Here is a 21,371-nt window from a genome sequence, read left to right as displayed (position 1 = left end):
ACGATCAATGCATTCCTAAAACCTCTCAAATGCATGGGCAAAAAGGTCCCCTTGTTTTCACAATTTTTCATAGGGGGTTGTCGAGGTAAACACCAAAACCCATCTGTGCCTTCATCGTAATAGGTTCCACGATATGGGGATAATTTCCACTGCATAAATTACAGGGACCGATGATTCTCCGCTAAGAAGCTGACCAATAATTGAGGCCCCATGTACGCAAGTCCCCTTAAAGGCTTTTCCATAAACATTTTTTTTTTTCAAGGCACTACCAGGCTAACAAAAATGGCGCAACAAAATGAAGGATTTTGTTTGGTTTACTCTGTGCGAAAGGAAACGCTTGCGCTTTCGCAATGAAAGGTTATATGATAACTGCGCTGCGATAAAGGCACATATCCTGCAGACTGCGCAGGGATATGCGGAATTATCCTAAGGTGTAAAATATAATATATTTCTCATAGAGGCATAAATTGAATTATCTGTGATAATATTGTTTTATACTTGATTTGAAAGAAGGATATGGAAATAACGAACAGTATTCAATCTCAACGTCCATTAAACAAATATACAATCGCGATTATACCATTTTAAGATTGATGCAAAATATTAAAAAAGAAAAATATATACATGTACACGTGTATATATTCACACATATTTTATATACACAACATATTGTAAATACAGAAATTTTCAATAAGCTTATATTAATGGGGTTTTATGAAGAGACTTACTTTTGCAGTTGACGACTAACTTTTACAATTTAAACACAAATAAACTCCATTTACTAAAATGTAAAAGTCAGCTGTCGAATGTAAATGTAATTCTCTTCATAAAACTCCTATATTTGACAAATGTACTTTGCAAGTTATGCGTAAGCATTCAAGAAATTTATAAGAATGAGAAGAGATTTAAATTAAACTACATTAATTTTATATACAGCATCAAACTTATACTACAGCAAAGTAAACCTCAAAATACATTTGCATGAAAAACATTGCGTAAACATAGTATGCATTCAATGGACACTACATGTATATTCATTTATAAACATTTTATCCCATTGCATGTCTACACTGAACATCTTGTATTCTGAGATACGTCGCTTCCTTTAAATTATGATGCGGTTCTACTTTAAGAGAATTCTGATAAGACAAAGGCGCCTCCTGATAGTCTTCACAAACTTCTTGACAGATCCCAATAATCTGCCACGATATACCTCTAAATATTGTCTTAATATGACGCTCTTTGTCAAAATGAAGGGGGAAGTCCAATTCATCAAGAGCTTTGTGTTGTTTTTGTGGGTTTCCACGATTACACAACACTAACAACATTAGTACCATAACATATGGAGGTACATCAATAAAATTTCGTGCTACCAAACTAAATTCAAATTCCGTTCTTTTAACATGATCATACGTAAGTCAATGTCCACTTCTACAGTTTTCCCCATTCTTTCCATAAGTGGCAAGCTTCCAATCTCTCTATTATAACAATCTATATCTACAATACGATTATAAATGATATAAGGCTTTGTAATCTTCTCTTTTATCAAAGCCATAATTCATCATATTTATATGGAAGCACCTAGGTATGGTAGATTCAAGTATGTTCAAATTACGACTCCCTTGGGTAAGGCGTAGCCACAATGGCCGACCACAGTTTGACATAGACATATATAGGAAAATTCCTTAAAACTGAAGGTGAAATTCCGATCCATGAAAGAAATGATACGGGACACAGCGACTCAGACTGAGGTTATGTTGTAATAAATCAAAAGCAATTGACATGCTGGGCTAGCTGATAAATGTCGACATGTCCCACAGTGGGATTCGAATTTGCTACATTAGGATCAACTCCTAATTTCGCAACTCTTAGAGCAGACGCTCCAACCAATGCAAATTAGTATAAAAAAACGTCAGTTAGCATTTGACTTAATGATATTATGTATTGCTGACATGGTCATTGTATCGATCGTGGAACTTACTGTAAACTACGGGGAAAAGTAACATTAAATAATTGTTACGTCACATGGATCTAGCACACAAACTAGAGGTACTATGAGTACTCAACTCACTAAATGATATCCCCGCATCTATTGTTGTTATTCTTTCATTTGACAAATGTTCACTTACTGACTTTGTCATTCTTGTAGACATTGCTTTAAAATTAAACGTCATTTTGTATGTAAGTAGTGAGTGGGAGAAGGAGTAGAGGAATGTTAAAACATCAAAATGCAACTTTTTATAGTTTTAATATGCGTATAAAAAGTAAATCCATACTTTTCACCTTTACCGACCGCTTAAACTTTGCTAAAATTGTCAATGATTCCTGCCAACTGGCTATCTCAGTGTGCCATGCATTTTTTGTACAGCTGGTCTGCACACTTTTAAATTATAAGAGAAACTTTGCATATTATTTTTTACATGTACACATTTCTTTGTAATTGTTGTTTAACACATTCTGTTCTAAAATATGTAGCTTCTTTTATGCCCTGGAATGGTTCCTGTCTGAGCGACTCTTCATAAGACCGTAACGCCCCGTGTAAGTCTCCCACAACTTGTTGACAGATCCCTAGTACCTGCCAGGATAGGTCTCTGGTGTATAAAGGAACATATGTCCCGTCATCATAGAGCAATAGTGTCTGTAGGTCTGTCAGCGACTGTAAACACTGAGATCTATTACCCAGTCTATAGTGAGATAACACAGACAACATCTCTACTATAACAAATGGTGGTAAATGTTGGTCTTGCCCTCCGTTTTGTTGACTAACATTTTGTTCTAAAAATAATTCTTCAATACATGGAACATTGTGAAATAAATACACATCATCCACCCAGACCAATCCCATTCTTCTAGACAAAGATAGATTACCTACAGTTTTATTGTACCTTTGTTTATCAAAAATATATTGATATATAATAAAGTCATCTAACAATTTTCGTTTAGTGAGATTACTGAATCGTACTGCTTTGTCATATCGTCTTGTTCTGTAGTAATACAATGCGAGATAAAGTAAATAAGGCACAGTCCCTAATCTTGCTGCCATTTTCAACATGCCACAAATTTTTGTATCTAAGTTATAGATATTTTTATGGGTGCAATATGAAGCACTATTTGTCATTATAAAGGCTAAACGAACAAGAATCTGAGCAGTATAGTACTGTAATAGTAATAATTGGTGTGGTGAGCTTGAAAACCGAAATAGTGCGTTAATTGATTTTAAATAAAGATACGATTCCCATATGTGTTGAGCAGGAACTCTTAAGCGCTTGAATTCACGTATGCCACATATATCTAAATTTGCAATACTTATGAATTCTCCCTCAGCAGGAGATAATACAAAGGACGGGCTACTGAGGGCTGGTTCAAGGATTGATCTGAGAGTCGGACTCGACAGTAGACAGGACACGCCCATTGTGTAATACTGATAAAGTTGTTGTAAAAGAGATTCACGTGAATCATCAACAATTTTGTTCATGAACATGTTGTTCTGTGGGATAAAAAAATTAGGGAAAACCCCACGATAAACACAATGAAGAAGATATTTCAAACACTTCCAAAAGCAATCCAGTAAGTTGTTTGGACACCACCTCACTTGTCCTAATTGCATCATCCAGAACATTGTGGTTTTCATGTAATATGAACACAGTAATTTATCCTCCGCACAATTGATAACTTCCTTCAGAAATATTTTCAGGAGTCCGTAACATAGAAATTGTGCATGATTCATGGTACACACTAGTTGTTGCTCGGCTTGAGAAAATGATAACCTCCATTCCAGTTCGTTAGGAGTCACATCAACTTTACTACCAATAGGCATACAGTGACATTCATTTTTTAGGATTTTTTCTAACACATATACCGGCGGCCAGGTGTGTCTATGGCATCTTTCAATCCAACCTCCTAATAGTTTAGGCCAAGGAAATGTGGCTAAACAGTAAGCTACATCGAATTCAATAGGTCCAATGAAATTACTACTACAAGGACCATGGATTCTGACATTTTCGGGGTTAGGAACTGTCTTAATCCTGTGTTGAAAATAGTGTTCTCTCCACAGCAGACTTGATAAATAAGCCCCGCCATTTAAGAAAACAAGACATGGTACCATGCCTATGTATGGCAATGGTGTCAGGAGGCGTAATCTGACAAATCCTGGTGGTGTATCAGAATCTTCCATTAGCATAATGATATGCTTTGATGTATTATAAAACCGAGACTGGGAGATTTCAGTAATTAATTTATAATTACAAAACCATAACATTATATCAATGTCAGATGAAATCAGCCGAAATCCCTCTCTATGACTACCACTCTCCATTCCAGCACATCCTTTATGATTATTAACAGGTTTTATTATCATTTCCCTCGTGTCCTTCACGTCCCTTCTGATGGCCACTTCTGTCGGTGTCCCTATCTTACGACACAGACCAACATACAGGACCTCTGATAGACGGGGAATGGGATCCATCCTGTGAATAGGTTATGTTTATTTAATCATTATTGAAAGGAAAGTCAGAATTTTATATCATTTTTTGAGAAATTTAACATTCCTGATAGATATTAAAATGAACAAAATTATACATACATGTATATGTAACACTATAAGGGTTTTTCTTGTATTCTCTTCAAATGGCGGGCTGTGTTTGATCTGTTAAAGGGAAATACCGATATCCAGAAAATCTTGTTTCGTTTTCTGTTTAAGCATTAGAAAAGTTATTGATGGAACGCCTTGTGAAAAACTTTCATTATATAATGGTATTTTGGCATTATATGATGGTGTTTCGTCATTATATGATGATATTTTGTCATTATATGCTGGTACTTTGTCATTATATGATGGTATTTTGTCATTATATGATGGTACTTTTTCATTACATGATGGTATTTTGTCATTATATTATGGTATTTTGTCATTATATGCTACAACTTTTCATTAATGATGGTATTTTGTCCTTATATGATGGTATTTTGTCATTATATGCTACTAGTTTTCATTAAAACATTGCTGTGATGTCAATGCTTTGTTCTTGCACTCTAAAAATTTACCTTTGGCAGTCCGATATTAGTGAGCAGTCTGATATTAATCGTAATATCAGACTGTCTCAGCATTGATATCCTTCAAAATTGGACTGCAACTGAACAAAAGAAATAAAAGATGTGTTTATTTACCAAAAATCAATTAAAATTTCTAACATGATGATTTAGAAAGTTAACATTGCACTTACAGAATTGCAAAAAAAAAAAAATCAAACTTTCATTTACATCGAATATAGTATGATAGGAAGAAGCACATGCAGCAGACCAGATAATGCAAAGTAAAAACAAAAAATACAAAAAAATCGGTAAACTTCTAATAAACGTATTAAAATTAGAAAAGTGTTTCAACCCCTTTCTCTTGTTTTTGACAAAGACTGGACTCACTGGGGGTCCCCAGAGAAGGAAATAAACTTTCAAAGCCCAAACAATAAATTCATAATAAAACACAAATTTCATTTTTCTTATTAAAAGGAAAATGCATATAGATGCAAAATCAAGGTAACTAGGCCTAGTATATGATAATTAATGCTCAATTTGAAAGATTGGCAGCGTTTCCCTAAAAACTCCTTGATTATTGATTATGTTTGTTTTTTTCTGTATTATGAAACATCAAAAACATAGGTATTTGTTGACGCTTATCATAAAAAATAAAATAGACTAGTGTACCTTTAATTAGAATCTGCATAATATTCTGTAAATATTCTTCAGGGTTCTCCATGAGCTGTTTTACTGTGTTGCTCCCAACACAGTTAAATTTTCTCCGACACAGTAACGATTCAAATTCCATGCATGCGACACAGTAAAACTTTTGCCGACACAGTAAGAGTTGTGATAATTAGAAAATCTAAACACACAAATTATCTCTAACTGAAACTTTAATCGAGCATGCAATTCTACCGTCTTTCAATTCAACAAGTTATAACACTTAATTACTAGAGCTTCACCTTGAGTAAACAATCAATTATCTCCTAGACCGTCGCCGGACTTTACGCATGACGGAACAAAGACAAATAAATTGTTTTCACAATTCAATGTTCCAGTTAATTAATTAGTAGTTGTAATAAAATACATTGTATTTATGAAAAATATATAAAAATGTCTTTCCTTATAGAGTCACGGCTCTAGAATTATGTAAGGACTGTAAGTCAAACATAACATCGTACCGAAGTCATTTAACTGATGTTCAAGGAACTCTTTCAAATATTTTACTGTTCTGAAGTTCCTTTTTTGTAATGTGGTAACACGATCAAGAAACCTGATAAACACGGCAAAGGATGACTGCACTTAAGGAAACTTAGAAATTGCGACATAATTAATTTTTAAAATGGGCATTTCTCTTTCAATGGCAGAAATGGTCAATGTCTTAACTGCAACTTTGTGTAATTACGTTAATTAAAAGTTCGTATTAACGAAGTTCGAAGTCGTTTTTATAGGGAGGGGTCATCGCATATTCTGGAATCTCCATAGGATAATGAGTACGCCCATCTTTTTACAGGCTTAATACATAGTCAGCGCATGTTTGTCTATTGATCTCCTTTTTATGGTAGTTGTATATTTATATATATTACCTCATATTAAAAGGAGATCAATAGACAAACATGCGCTGATGGTTAAAAAGAGAAAAAACTGTTTCTTCTGTGTTCACTTTCTCTATAGTATACTGGCCATTTTGACCACGTTGTTACCTGTTGAATATTATAATAAACCACGTGATTTCTATACCCAGGTAACTCTGTGAATACTAAAATTCCATCACGTGACGTGTAAGGAAACACGCATTCTGCTTGCCGATAGTGATTGTTCGTATCTGTTTCAATTCATTCCCATCGAGCCACGGGATATTTTTTTTTCTCTTAGATATCAATAAGATTATTGTTATATTTATCTCATAAGCGTTTCATTTTACTATCCTTATATATTTTTGAATGCATGTCTCTACATGTTCGTAGTCTACAAGAAAAAAGAGATTTATTTATTATGTTTTGAATCATTGCTTAACATGAACATCCAAAGTAAGATCCAGTAAATAAAATTGAAATCATACCATCCTCAGCACGCTAATTTATTGGGAAAAGTAATTATAAAAGAAACTAAAAAAACACTTGAGTAATTGTGATGTTTTTCTTTCTTTGTTATAAAAGGGAAAAAAGAAAGTCAGTCTTACTGTTGTTATCGGGTCTCGATCCCGGACCTACATATAATTGATTCTGTGCATTACCAACTGAGCTAGTCGGCACTTATATTCGAACACGCGAATTATTGATATATGCCATTGCTGTTGATTATTAATGAGAATGGCTACTTCTACCGGTCGATGTTATTTGTTATTAGTTATATATACTTTATTTGAAAACTTAAAAAATAATATTGACAAACATATGACGAGAGAGAGAGAGAGAGAGAATGCACCAAATATAAATACAGTAGCTATTCTAATTTTAGACCACTAGCTCATCACAATATTAGCTCCACCTCTTATGCATATTTATAAATCTTATCTTCAATCAAGAGCAGATAAGTCTAATTTCCCAATATTTGCAGAGAGGTGGGGTAAGGAAACAACGAATTATTTCATTGCAACGCAGTTTATAACATTTATGACATTGCATTTCATTTGGAAATAGACCTAACTCTATAATAAATGACTTGAAACAAAAATAAAACCAAAAATAAATGTAACAACAGAGATCGAAAAAGACCCAAAAACCGGCGTTAAGTGCAGTCATCCTTTACTTTCAAAAATGTTAAGTAGTTCGACTACTCAGAATTTCCTCTTCTTTTCAGAACGTTTTTTTTGTTCCTTTTATCTATATGTACGAGCAAATCATTGGTGTAACGAATTAGCTATTTTTGTAATTACAAATGTGTGTTTTTAATCTTTTCTAGTTGTGATTCAATTGCAAATTTGTTCACGAAAATACCGCGAAATATTAGTGCTTCGCATATACTTTGCAACACAGTAAAATTTCAAATGATGGAAAACCCTGATTCTTCATATCGTTAATTTCCCTTCATTTCAAATTCATCATTCACTAGATTGTATAATAATTCGTTGCACTAATTTAATCTCCGTGTATGTTTAAATGAAGAAAAGTTTTGTCCCGACTCTCCTTTTCAAATTCTTTCAAATACTTTCTTCAGTGTAGCCAAATCACTAAATACGGAGTACTTTTCACTTAAGCCTGCTGCTTCGGTGGTCATTAACACCTTTATCTTTTGTTCTAATATCGGACTGTCTCGGGTAACTCAAAAGCAATGTTTTAAGTACGATATATGCCTCATACAATTCTGTATTAAAAAATATCAGACAGTTTGAGGCTCTAACGGGCCTCAAATTCTCTGATATTTTTTAATACAGAACTGTATTCGCCATATATCCAATACTTATATGCTACTACTTTGTCATTATATGCTACTACTTTTCATTATTTTCATCATTCATTAAGAATTCAATCTGATGGACAGTAGCGATATCATGTGGTTCTGTGTGCCATGCCGAGAAAAGTTTAAGAAAAATATCATTGTGGACAGAGAAATTGAGAGATGTAAAGACATGATGAAGATGTTCGACAGTAGAATTAAGTATCCGTAGGACGAGCTGGAGAAGAAATGCAGTGAAAATCAAGTGAGGGAGATAGTTTCTGAGGCAATACAGAAATCAACAGAATCAAATCAAGCTGATACAGAGGACGAGACTGCTAGAGAATCTGGAAAACACACCGTGCCAGTATCAGCAGTACTGAGTGAATTAATGAGAGGAAAAACAGAGAATGTAACATGATCATCTATCTGATAGAGGAAAATGACTCAGACAATAAGGAAGTACGTCATTCCTATGACAAAGATCAGGTGAAAGAAATTGCTGATGTTTGTGAAGTGAACATCACAGATGAAAGCATAATAAAGTTAGTGAGACTTGGTAAATTTAATAAGGATAAGAAACGCCGTCCATTGCTCGTTACCTTCTCATCCTCAGAAAAGAGTGGAGTTCTTTAAACGAGGTGGAAAGTTGCGGGAAACGATTGAATTCAGTGAAGTACGACTCGCAAATGATTTGACACGCACAGAGAGGGAAAATGAAAAGAAACTGTATATGAAAGCCAAGGAACTGAATAAAAATGGTTCGGGGGGATTCAATTACCGTGTGCAAGGAAAGTGGTAAAGCTCAGGGTAAGCGATCCAGACTAGAAGATACAAAGAGGAATGTAAATAATGTATATAGTTTTAAAGTAATAAACAAACTTCGTTCTTTTACACCAATGCAGAACAATTTAGAAATAAGTTCGAAGAGTTCCAGGTCAGGATAAGGGACACAAAGCCATTGACAATAGGAATAACAGAAGTGAAGGCAAAAATGCACTGCGTGCACATAATCCAGCTGAATGTACGATGGATTGGACGAAGGAATACAGGATGTTTCATGTAAATATTGAAAGCAGCATAGGTAGAGGACTACTTTTATATGTACATGATTCTCTTTTTGCAGAGGAGGCAAAACTTTCAGCGTCCTTTGAGGAGCAGCTTTTTGTGAAAATAAAGATAAACAGCACAGACTATTTCCTAGTTGGCCTCATTTATCGGTCAACGTCAGACAATACCGAAAAAACAGAAAAAAATGAATGTTTAAGAAACCTGATAACTGAAGCCTCAAGAATAAAGTGCAACCACTATCTCATTATGGGAGATTTCGACTATCTTAATATAGACTGGGATTTACTGTGTACAAAAAGTGATAACTCTGCTGAGCAGAAATTCATAGATTGTCTGCAGGACAACTTCATGTTCCAAACCGTCACAAAACCATCAAGGTGGAGAGGAACGAACATTCCAACCATTTTGGATCTTGTGATCACAAAGGATGAAAATGCTGTGGAGGAAATGGTAACCAAAGCGGATTAGGAAATAGCGACCACTTATCTGTTTTAACGATGTTTGCAGTACAATACTGAAAAGTATATTAACTCAAAAAGTACTTTTGTCCTTTATTTGCCAATTTACTACCACGTTTTACGCCATAACTAAGACTGGCAACGAAGATGAATTGTATACATAGTGGAAACCTAGAGCTTTAAACATTTTATTTTTTAAATAAAATGTTCAAAAACGTGAAAAAAAATTAAAATCCGCTTGCATGGAAAAAGGGAACTTATATTTTTTCATTAATGTTTATAAAGCAATAAACGTTTTTAAAAACAAATTTACATATCATAGCGTATCTGAATTTATTTTTCAATTGAATTTTTGGTGATACAGAAAATTCATGGTGTTTTTTTATTATTATTATAGTAACAGAAGAAAGTTACGTGCGTGTGTAATTGTGAGTGAATGCTGTCTCACAAGTTTTTTTAATTATCGGAATCGATGTTCTTTTTGAGAGGGGTGCCCCTATTTGCTCGTGGTGTCCTTCTGCATGGGATTCTCTATCTATATATGTATATATTTCTTTTAATCTTTAAGTGTTACAAATTCTTTATATATTTTATAAATTTAATTAGATTATTTGATATAAAAAGAATGATTTTTATGGATTTTTAAAACAATATATTATTCACCTACTGATTATGTTATAAACCGTTCCTTCATTCTGTCTAGACCCCCCTCCCTTTTACGAATTACTAGATCTGCTCTAAAATTAGCATGGAAATAGTAATAACATACGAAATCCCTCAGGAATAGTTAAATACTAGTCGTTTGGGGGAAAAAATTAAATACTTTCTCATATTTTAAATGCTCAAACCGATTGAGGTTATTCAAATAACACGTGATTTTAAGATTTTTTGAAAATTGAATAAGACGCAGGCGACGTCATTAAATTTTCAGTGAGTAACGTCAGAGTTATTTTTGAAGCGCCTCACTAAAATGCTTATAAAAAATCGAAAAAGTGAGATATTTTCTAAATTTATGTATATTTGCATTCAGAAAGAGTCCGGCAATCAAAATTTACCAAAAAGTCAATTTGTGAAAATTTGACCTTAAGGGCCCTTTTCTCGTGACGGCAGTCATATTGTTTCATACGCTGGATCTATTATACGTAGCTTATAAAGAAAGAAAATTCATTTTCTAGCGTTCAACAAAAGTTATAGGAAAATCAAGATAAACATCTTAAAAAGAAAAAATATATATCAGAGAGTAAACTTTAAATGTCTTAAATCCTGAGCAATAGTCCATGTGATCTAAATCCTATAAAAAAAATAGACTTGATTTTGTCTAAAAGTGTATGCTCATTCCACACTTTTCTGGTATTTCTTAAACTTATTACCCTCTCTCTCTCTCTCACCTCGATATTTAGAGATATCGACGACGTATTATTGATTTCATTTCTATTCAGATATCAACTCGGTATTATACAGTGAAACTGAAATAGAAAGATACCTCAGTGTCTGATATGCTTGTTTCATATTTAAATATTTTATGAGGAATAAATGGTTAAGAGTACCTTTATACAACATAAGCGCTTTGATTAAAGTTATGAATTCTACTTTTCCAGTTGATTTGATAAGCAAGGCATTCTCTTTACGTACGAACGATTAAGATTACGTATCAACAAACAAGTTGGTGAAACAAGGATTCCAATTGTCTCGTTTTAAGTCAGCATTTCGCAAGTTCTCTAGCTGATATAATGACCCAGTTAGCAAAAAGATATTAATAAAGTCGTACGTACATTTGTATTTTGTAAGGCAATAAAATGTACTTGCATTTACCGACAAGAAAAATAAATTTTATGATCAAATAAAATTATAAATAGCAAGTAAGTACTTAAAATTTCTTTGTTTTTTTTTGATAAAATAAACATTCTGACGAGCAGTATTTCATGTACACAAGTTTAATATATATTTTTTCATAGCAATGTTTAAATACAGTTTTAAAAGTATAACAATGATTTATATTCAAACAAACGAGGAGAGACAGAATATAGCTATATTCATTTTGAAAACATGTAGAGGTGAACATCAGTACATAATTTTTTTTTATATTTACTTTCGCTTTGTTTTTCTACTAAGCCAGCTGTGAAATTGATTTGAAAATCATTTTCGTGTATTCTCAAGCGTAGAAATATACACAGAGAAACGTGCGTTATCGTGGCGTCACAATACCGCTACAGCGACATAAGTAAAAGTACATGTATAACAATATAGGGCAGCGAGAAATTCAAATATTGAGTATATTTTCGGTGCTTCCAAACATGTAAAATGTAAATATAAGGAATGTTTTTAAGTTTAGTGTGAATTATTGGTGTGAGAATCACAAAGACATGCACGAAAGCATATTTTTCATTAAGCGCTAGCGCGCTTCATCAAAAATGCCAACGTGACAAGTCTGTGTGATTCACACACCAATAACTCACACAAAACTTAAAAACTTTGATCCCTATAAAATTTTATGTTGTATTACTATTAAACCCTCAGGTTTAGGCTGCATGGGTTAGGGTTAGCATAAGGGTTAGGTTAGTCAGGGTTTGTCTACAAGGGTTAGTGTTAACATTAGGGTTAGGGTTAACATTAGGGTTAGGGTTACATGTTGGTTACTCAGGGTTTGTCTGCATGGGTTAGGGTTAGCATTAGGGTAAGGGTAAGCATTAGCGTTAGGTTAGTCAGGGTTAGGCTGCAAGGTTAGGGTTAGCATAAGGGTTAGGTTAGTCAGGTTTAGGCTGCAAGATTTAGGGTTAGCATTAGGGTTAGGGTTACATGTTGGTTAGTCAGAGTTTGTCTGCATGGATTAGGGTTAGCATTAGGGTTAGGGTTAGCATTAGCGTTAGGTTAGTCAGGGTTTGTCTGCACGGTTAGGGTTAGCATAAGGGTTAGGTTAGTCAGGTTAAGGCTGCAAGGGTTAGGGTTAGCATTAGGGTTAGGGTTACATGTAGGTTATTCAGAGTTTGTCTGCATGGGTTAGGGTTAGAGTTAGGGTTAGGGTTAAAAAAGAAATACATGATGCTTTTGCTAAAGGTAAAAGAACACTTGGAATTGATATCACGTGACCTAAGGAAATGAAAAAATCCTATAAATATTCAAGGATCATCTTTAAAGAAGTTGTACAATAAAATACACTTAAATAAGTATATGACCTGCTCTTCCTGCTTTAAATGACTAATTAAGTGAAGCTTAATGAAGTAAAAAAAATCGTACTTCATTTTCCAATGTAGATATGATATGCATAGAAGTTTTCTTGATTTCGTAATGCAAAAATCTTCCATAATTTTACGGGAATTAAAACAACTTGTATTTTAAGAATTTAATAAAGGTGATGCGTTACAAACGCACATATAACCACCAAAATAGGTTTTGTGTATAAAACCAGAACCAACAATGTCAAATACATGTAATTACTCATTTACCATTTTCCACCACATTTTTAATCATATAGAATTTCATCATTTATACTGTGCACATCGTCAAGACAAATGCTTCTTTTTAGGTTCCGAGTCATTTGATCAAGCACATAAAATATGAACGAATGCTTTGTTTCGTCAAGGAGTGGAGATTTTAGAAATTAGCATTGCTTGTCTTTCGTTTTAATATATCAAGTATAAATGCAAATTGACATTGTGTACTTGCTCGTCATGTAGAAGCCCATAACTTCAGTCATACAAATAAATAGACATGAGTCATCGTATAACTGGAGAAAGCTCCGAAAACAGAATGATCGACTTATAAATATTTGATGAACCTCTTAGGATGGCGGAAGAAAGCAATTCAGACGTTACTTGAAACAATCACAATTATACCATTTTGAGATTAATGCAAAATAGTAAAGAGAAAATTATATAAATTTATAAATTTTCACATATATTTATTATACACAAACATATTTTAATACAGTAGTTTTCAATAAGCTTTTTATATTCGACAAATGTGATTTGCAAGTTATACGTAAACACTCCAGAAATTCATCAAAGTGAGAACAGAATAATAAAAACATGAATTTTATATAAAACATCTAACATATACTACAGCAAAATAAACAAGAAAATACAATTGTATGAACACTACTGCATAGATATAAAGTCTTTAGTTCGATGAATACTATTCATTTAGAGACATCTTTATCCCATTGCGTGTCTACACTGAACATCTTGTATTCTGAGATAAGTCGCCTCCTGTAAATTATGGTGCGGTTCTTCTTTTAGAGATTTTTGATAAGACAAAAGTGCCCCCTGATAGTCTTCACAAACCTCTTGACAGATTCCAAGAATCTGCCACGATATACCTCTTAATATTTTCTTAATATGACGTCCTTCGTCAGAATGGAGGAGGAGGTACAATTCATCAAGAGCTTCGTTTTGTTTTTGTGGGTTTCCACGATTACACAACACTAACAACATAAGTACCATAACATATGGAGGTACATCAATAAAATTTCGTGCTGCCAAACTAAATTCAAATTCTAACTCTTTTATCATGATCATACGTAAGTCAATGTTCACCGCTACAGTTTTTCTCATTCTTTCCATAAGTGGCAAGCCTCCAATCTCTCTATCATAACACTCTATATCAACAATACGATCATAAATGATATAAGACTTTGTAATTTTCTCTTTTATCGTGCTGAGAAATTGTATCGCATTACTATTTTTACCGACTGTGTGCAGAAGTAAAGCAAAATAAATCTTATCCGAAAAAAATCCCATATCTGCACTAACTTTCAGCAATTTTAAGCAAACATTTAGAATTCTTAATCTTCCTTTGTTGCTAAGGTCGTTGGATGTTTTGTATAAATGAAAAACAGTGGATCTAAGAATTGTTGAAATATATTTCCTGAAGGTAACACGCTGTCTTTCATTGAGGTTAGGGACATGTAAGTTCTTGACTGTGGAATACAGAGTCCCAAAACAATGTCCAACATTTGAAAATGACATTGCCACTATGTCATTGCTATCAAGTTCATCAAAAAGCTCAACGTCTTTGTGGATTTCTGGTATGATATCAGATTCGGCAGTACTTATTCTGTACTGTCTACAACCAATCGCTCCAGTTAACACGTCTCTGATCGAACGGCATTGCAACAAGCACGTGATCCCTTGGTTGTACATTTCAAAAAGCTGCTCACACAATAATCGCTGTGAACGTCCAAATACTTTTGAAATGAATAAGTTGTTCTCGGTGATAAAAAAGTTTGGAAGATAAGCGTGATACACACATGACAATAAAAACTTGAAACACGACCAAAACCCTGACAATAGATTTGAAGGGTTCCAGTCTTTAACAGTCTCATTTTGAATAACCCAGAATAGAATGGTTTTCATAAAATATGAACAAAGAAGAGGTTTTCCATTTGAATCTTCCAAAAGAAGGACCTCTTTTAGAAACAATTTCAACAACCCGTAGCACATGAACTGTGTGTGATCCATACATTGAATGATTTTCTGTTCAGCTAAAGAGAATGAAATCCTCCATTCCAGATCTTCCTTTGGCGATCCTTTCAATCCTATTGGAACAACATGGCAACCCAAGGTGATGACGTCGCTCAAAACATGATTTGGTGGCCATCTTTTAGACTGGCATCTCGGAGTAAAAGAAGTGGCGACGGAAGGCCACTGTTTGCAGGCAAAACCGTAGGCAATGTCGTATTCTGTCTCACCATCCTGTCCACTCGCACAAGGACCATGCTGAGTAGAATTATGCCTAAATAAACCCATCGTATTTTCTCTGTATAGTGCACTTGATATGTATAAACCATCACAAATTCTAATACAAGATTGTCTGACAGAATCGTAATGTGTGGGAGTCAGTAGCTGCAACATAGCAAGTCCAGGGATTTCTTTCGAGCACTCCATTAAAATCAGAGTACATCTTTCTGAGTGGTATATATTTGCGTGATTTAATCCACATATTACTTGATGGTCCGTTCTCCAGCGCATACAGTCCACGTCCGAGGCTACCGAACCAAACCCTTCTCTACGACTTCCACCGAGACGAATTCTTTCTCCCTTTCTTTCTTCTGATTGCGTCCTTATAATCTCAGCAATGTCCAGTACTTCTCTTCGTATGGCCACTAATGTAGGCGTGCCTAGTATATCACACATCTCCACGTAAACAGCCTCCGAAATCCTGTGTATTTCATCCATTCTGAGTAAAAAAAATTAAAAAAGTAAATCATTTAAAACCACCAAATCTTTCGTAATCAAGTTGTGTTTGTAGCTCGTCTGTATGTCTGTCTGTTAATTATGTATTGACTTCTCCTGAACTAACTTCTAACTTTGCACAGAGTATCCTTGTGTAAAGAAACCACAGTTTGTTCAAAGAAGCTTTATTTTACTTTCCAAAGGAAAATAATCACGAAAAATACATAACACTGATCAAGAAGTAACTTGAATATCAAATGTAGCCCCTCCCTATCCCCGGGGGTTACCATATGAAGACATTTATTTTTGATTCTACATTTCATGAAGATGCTTCTGTATTGTTATGACTAAACATGGTTTTCCTGTTCTCCAAACGATTTTTCTTATACAATACTAGGTTTAACTGGTTTTGCCCTACCCTTGTTGCAAGGGGGTCTTGTTTTGAACAAACATGAATCAATTCTGCCTGCTGATGTTTTCTTATACATGTAAAATGACTCATTTTGACTTTACAGTTCTTAAAAAAAAAATTCCAGTTTTAGTCTGGTTTAGTCAATCCTAACTAAAGGTCGCCCATTGTGGTCTCATTTTCTCGAGTGTTATGATTTGAACAAACAAGTTAAATCTACAATACCTAATGATTCTTCCATATAAAGACGTACGAACCATATGATTTTGCTGTTCTGTAAAAGAATTTTAAAGTTTTTTTGTCAAAAAATTATTAGCGACTGTCCGACAAGATTTGACAGCAGCATGGTAATTATTTTTTCACATGGCACCTACTGGCTTCCTTAAGAAAAGTTGTGCCATGGTTGGTGGAATCCTGGTAGTTGGAGATTTCATTAAGTTGAAGCATTGTCTGCCCTTAGGATACAATGAAACCACCATACTGGACCAAAATTTTATATGAGAGAGAGAGAGAGAGATCACTGCGTTATAGCAAGATGAAACACGTTAAGAAAATTTATTTTTAATCATGGACCTTGACATTTCGTGAGGCTATACTAGTATATAAAACCTGCATCAAGAATATCTCCCCCTCCACCTTCCCCCGAACTAAGACGCGAAGCATGCTGTATTTCTATTATTACTAATCTTAAATTATATGGCATGCATGCTCCCTAGCCATCCCTTTTCACGTCAGGGAAGAAATAAGTTCATTTTGCAGACATCGTTATAAAACTATGATTTTCAAAGTTTTAAATTTAATAATTGAAACACCTAATGATCCTATATGAGAAACTAAAGATCTCAACCTTACCTACTAAGTATTTATAAAACCGTACGTTGACCTACACCATGAAATTATCTATCCCATATACAGAATGTTCATCACTTGACATGTCTATCGTAGAAAGTATATCTCAACGGAAAAAGAAGGTATGAATCATTCTCAAGGGCAGTATAATATTAAGATTACATCTACATTCTTTACGCTCTTCGCTAACAAAATAAGGGACCGTATAAAAGGATCTAATTTTTCTTAAAAGATATAATTTTTTTTTATCTGTCTTGTGGATCAAGGATTTTTCAATGAGGGGCGAAATAAACTTCTGTAAGTGGGGCCTAAACCCTCTCCAAGATTGCGATTTGTTATATCATGTACATGTAGCTGATTATGAAAGATGGCTGTATACAGTATAAACCATACTGAATAACTGTTCCTCAGACATTTTTATGGCACGCCAAATTCACAAAAATGAGATAATCATAGTTTCACAATCGATAAACTAGGTTTATCGGTTGTAAACTATAGTTTACGGACTGTAAACTATAGTTAACAACGTTAATCTATATTTAACATCTGTAAACTATAGTTAATACGATAATCTATGTTTCACAACCGTAAACTATACTTAACACTGAAAACAATCGTTTGCGATTGCAAAACATAGATTATCTGATAAATACAGTTTCACGATTTGTAAACTGTAGTTTACAAACCGTTAACTATAGTTAACAATCTGATAAATAAAGTTTCACGATTTGTGAAACTAGGATTAACAACTCCTAACTATAGTTTACCATTGTAAACTACAGTTTACAAACGTGAATCTATGTTTATCAACAAAATCTATTGTTAACGCTTATTACAGACAGAAAAACTTAGATTACCATTCGTAAACTATAGTTAACAACCGTTAAATATAGTTTTACAGATTAAAACTATACTTAACGAATCGTTAACTATAGTTTACGGTTTGTAAACTATAGTTTACAGTCGATAAACCTAGTTTATCAATTGTGAAACTAGGTTTATCTCATTTTTGTGAATTTGGCGTGCCATACATTTTTGTTTAACCTTGCTTGCACTTTTAATCTAGGGCGTGCTTGATTGGTAGGTGGAATTTTCGGAATTGGTGGAATTACAATCAAGTTCGCCGGAATTCAATTCCGGCACAGTTCTATCAATTCTGTGTTGAGAGGTGGTGTGAAAGGAATTAAAGATGGTGACTATTGTGTACATTTGTTAAGAGTGGCGATTAAAACATGTATGAAGTTTTTCCCTGTATTTGGACCCTAATACAGTCCTATAGACCTATTTGCAAATCAAAATTTAAATATTGTTCTCATATTATTCAAATCATGTTAATTTTAAGTTTACCTAAGAGCTGCTCACAGCATGATATTCTGTTCTTCACAGCATTCACTCGCATTTTCATCCTCCATTGCGTCTTACAATAAATCATTAAATAATATAGGAAGAAATTCTTTATTTTTCAAGCTGCAGCCATATTGTGAACTAATTCTGATTCCAGTTTTACTTGATTGGTAGAACTTTTGGAACTCTTGGAATTGAAATCTGACTTTACAATCAAGCACACCCCTAATGACAAAGAGGAGAGATTGTACTCTTCATTTTTTTAAATTTCTAGTTTTATGGCAATTTAGAATTTCTATCATACCCCCTACTAATGGCATTTGCCAGGAATATTCAATTTTTATTATAATTGGTTGCTTCAAATAAACTATTATTTCAATAGACTAAAGAAGACTTGCCTTGAACAGGTCGAGGAAACTATTTTCTGTGACGTCGGAATAAATTTACATGTTAAGTGAGGAACCAACGTGACTGACAAATCGACCAATCAGCTCAATGAGTTGCATTATGGTCTACTACAAAAATACTACACGTGTGTTTCTAAAAGGCCAACTTTTTAAATCGCGCTCGGAAAAAAGTGATGCATTTTTCCAAGCATTTTACACACTTAATACAATATGAACATCATTATCTACTGATTCCATGCTCACATTTACATACAAATGATTTACAATGATAAAAATTAGGTTTTCTCCACTCCATTGTACAAGTCCGTTTGTTGACAGCTTTCTCCGTGCTGTACTGTCAGTGAAAAGTCAATTTCATGTGACTATTCCTTGGTCCAAAAACAATCAACTCTGAGGTGTGCTCACGTATTGTCAATGTTTATAACGTACACAACCTAAAATACCGGTATATGCTACTCATGTTTTCAATGTGCATAATGGTTTATATAACAGGTAAATATTTAAAAAAATGCAACTTATAATTTTTTTTTTGATAAAACGCAAGTTTTAATTTCTTGTAACAAATAACTGAGCAACAACTCCATAAATTTAACCAGTAACATGGCACATTAACGAATATCGAGTTAAAAAAACTTGAGTCGCATTTACTGGTGAAGACTTTGTGAGCGGTATTTCAGAGTTCTATTTAACAAGGAAAACTTACTTTGTTTGTTAATGTGAGCATGGGGAATCTTAATTAGTACCAAATCTTCGTATTTTTCATGACAAATTTAAAAAAAATTGTTAGCTGACTTTCCTGCAGTCGTTTGAAATCGCGTCCTAAAATTCTCCGAGCCACGTGTTTGTAGTAAACATAAACATGTAGTAGACCATCATGCTTTTCGGCTCATTCACTGGATTGGACAATTGTTTGCTGTGAGCACCTCTGTGCGCAATCGCAACAATATCCATATAAGGTAGTTTCCTCGACCTGTTGAAGCAGTCCCATTTTAATACATGCAAGTTATAGCGGGAACTTTAAGCGGTGACGTTGACTTTCCCAATTTCGTAATTTTAATTACTTGATCGCATGTTGTTTTACGTCTACTTCCAGAATTTTTTCACTCAAAGACTTCATCATATACAGTTAAATGGATTCTTTAATTGGCACATTCAAGTTATTGCGCTTTTCCATATTTTAGCAAGACATGTTTCATGTAGATATATATATATGATATAATTTTTTTTTTCTATTTCGTTTTCCGCTCTCTATTCTTTGCCCATGCATGCCAGGGATTTTTCGTGAATATGACTCAGTCAATTTGTATGTAATAATGAAGGATTAAATATAAAAATCTTAATAAAATATATCGTTTTTCAAATAATTTGTGCATTTTAAGCGATTTGATTTGAAATCATATTTTTCGCTTTCCTTCTGTTCTGCTTTGCGATCCGTTTTCTGTTCCGTGTTTAGCAACACCGCTCAAATCCGTTAAGACTAAGGAAAGTATTTACCTAATTACCTATATATAGATTCTGGCTCCAACGCTGGCATACAGGCTGAATTCTGTGATATTGGATAATGTCTAACATAAGCTTATTAATTAACACCTTTTTTTATTTTGTCATATGTCAAATTGGCCCTAGTATTTACTAAATAACTTTAGGCAATTCCATATTTACATTGTATATGTGCTTTTGGAAAAAAAAAAACCAGCACTAAACTACAATACTTTTCAGTGAAAAAAAAATTGAAAAAAAAAATCAAATTTATTTTTGTCTTGCATTTATTAAGGACGGAATATAAAATAAATATGATTTTTATAAATAAATATTCCAGCAGATCAAGTAACAGCTAGTAGCTCATTGGCTCATGGTTCAATAGTAGTTGGTTCACAATGACATTCAAATCATTTAACATCTTTACATCTGTTGTAGCTGTAACAATTCACAGATAAAGTCATCTGCACTTACAAGTACATGTACATGTATCTATAAAAACATTACCGTATATACTCGCCTATAAGTCGGTTTTTTTGGGAGTTAATATCTGATCCAAAACTCTGTGTCCGACTTATAGGCGAGCTATAAAAAGAATGATATTATATGAGGTCAATACATCTGATATAAGCTCCTGAGTACAACCGACTTATAGGCGGACCGACTTACAGGCGAGTATATACGGTATTTTCTATTTTTCTACAATTCTTCATACTTATTTAACGAGGCTAGGGGGTGGCAGCCATTTTTAGACTATTTCAATCTCCTTTAAAAGGAGAGCTCCATATAA

General features: G+C 33.8%; 2 protein-coding genes across 2 annotated transcripts; both read right to left on the bottom strand.

Annotated features, from left to right (window-relative positions):
• Positions 1–920: 920 nt before the first annotated feature.
• On the bottom strand, positions 921–4,692 carry LOC134231621 (uncharacterized). Its single transcript, XM_062713606.1, has 2 exons — positions 4,583–4,692; positions 921–4,466 (listed from the first exon to the last, which is right to left on the bottom strand). Coding segments are annotated over exons 1-2 (2,052 nt in total). The 5' UTR covers positions 4,585–4,692; the 3' UTR covers positions 921–2,416.
• A 9,257-nt stretch (positions 4,693–13,949) lies between these two features.
• LOC134231623 (uncharacterized) lies at positions 13,950–17,479 on the bottom strand. The gene is made up of 2 exons (XM_062713607.1): positions 17,355–17,479; positions 13,950–16,097 (listed from the first exon to the last, which is right to left on the bottom strand). The coding sequence occupies exon 2, from the start codon at positions 16,094–16,096 to the stop codon at positions 14,075–14,077; it is 2,022 nt and encodes a 673-aa protein (XP_062569591.1). The 5' UTR covers position 16,097; positions 17,355–17,479; the 3' UTR covers positions 13,950–14,074.
• Between the last annotated feature and the right edge of the window lie 3,892 nt (positions 17,480–21,371).

Source organism: Saccostrea cucullata, unplaced genomic scaffold (assembly GCF_032062105.1).
Source record: "Saccostrea cucullata isolate Sc308-1 unplaced genomic scaffold, CSIRO_AGI_Scuc_v1 ctg7813, whole genome shotgun sequence".
Classification (NCBI taxonomy): Eukaryota; Metazoa; Mollusca; class Bivalvia; order Ostreida; family Ostreidae; genus Saccostrea; species Saccostrea cuccullata.
This window is presented reverse-complemented; position numbering and strand designations above follow the sequence as displayed.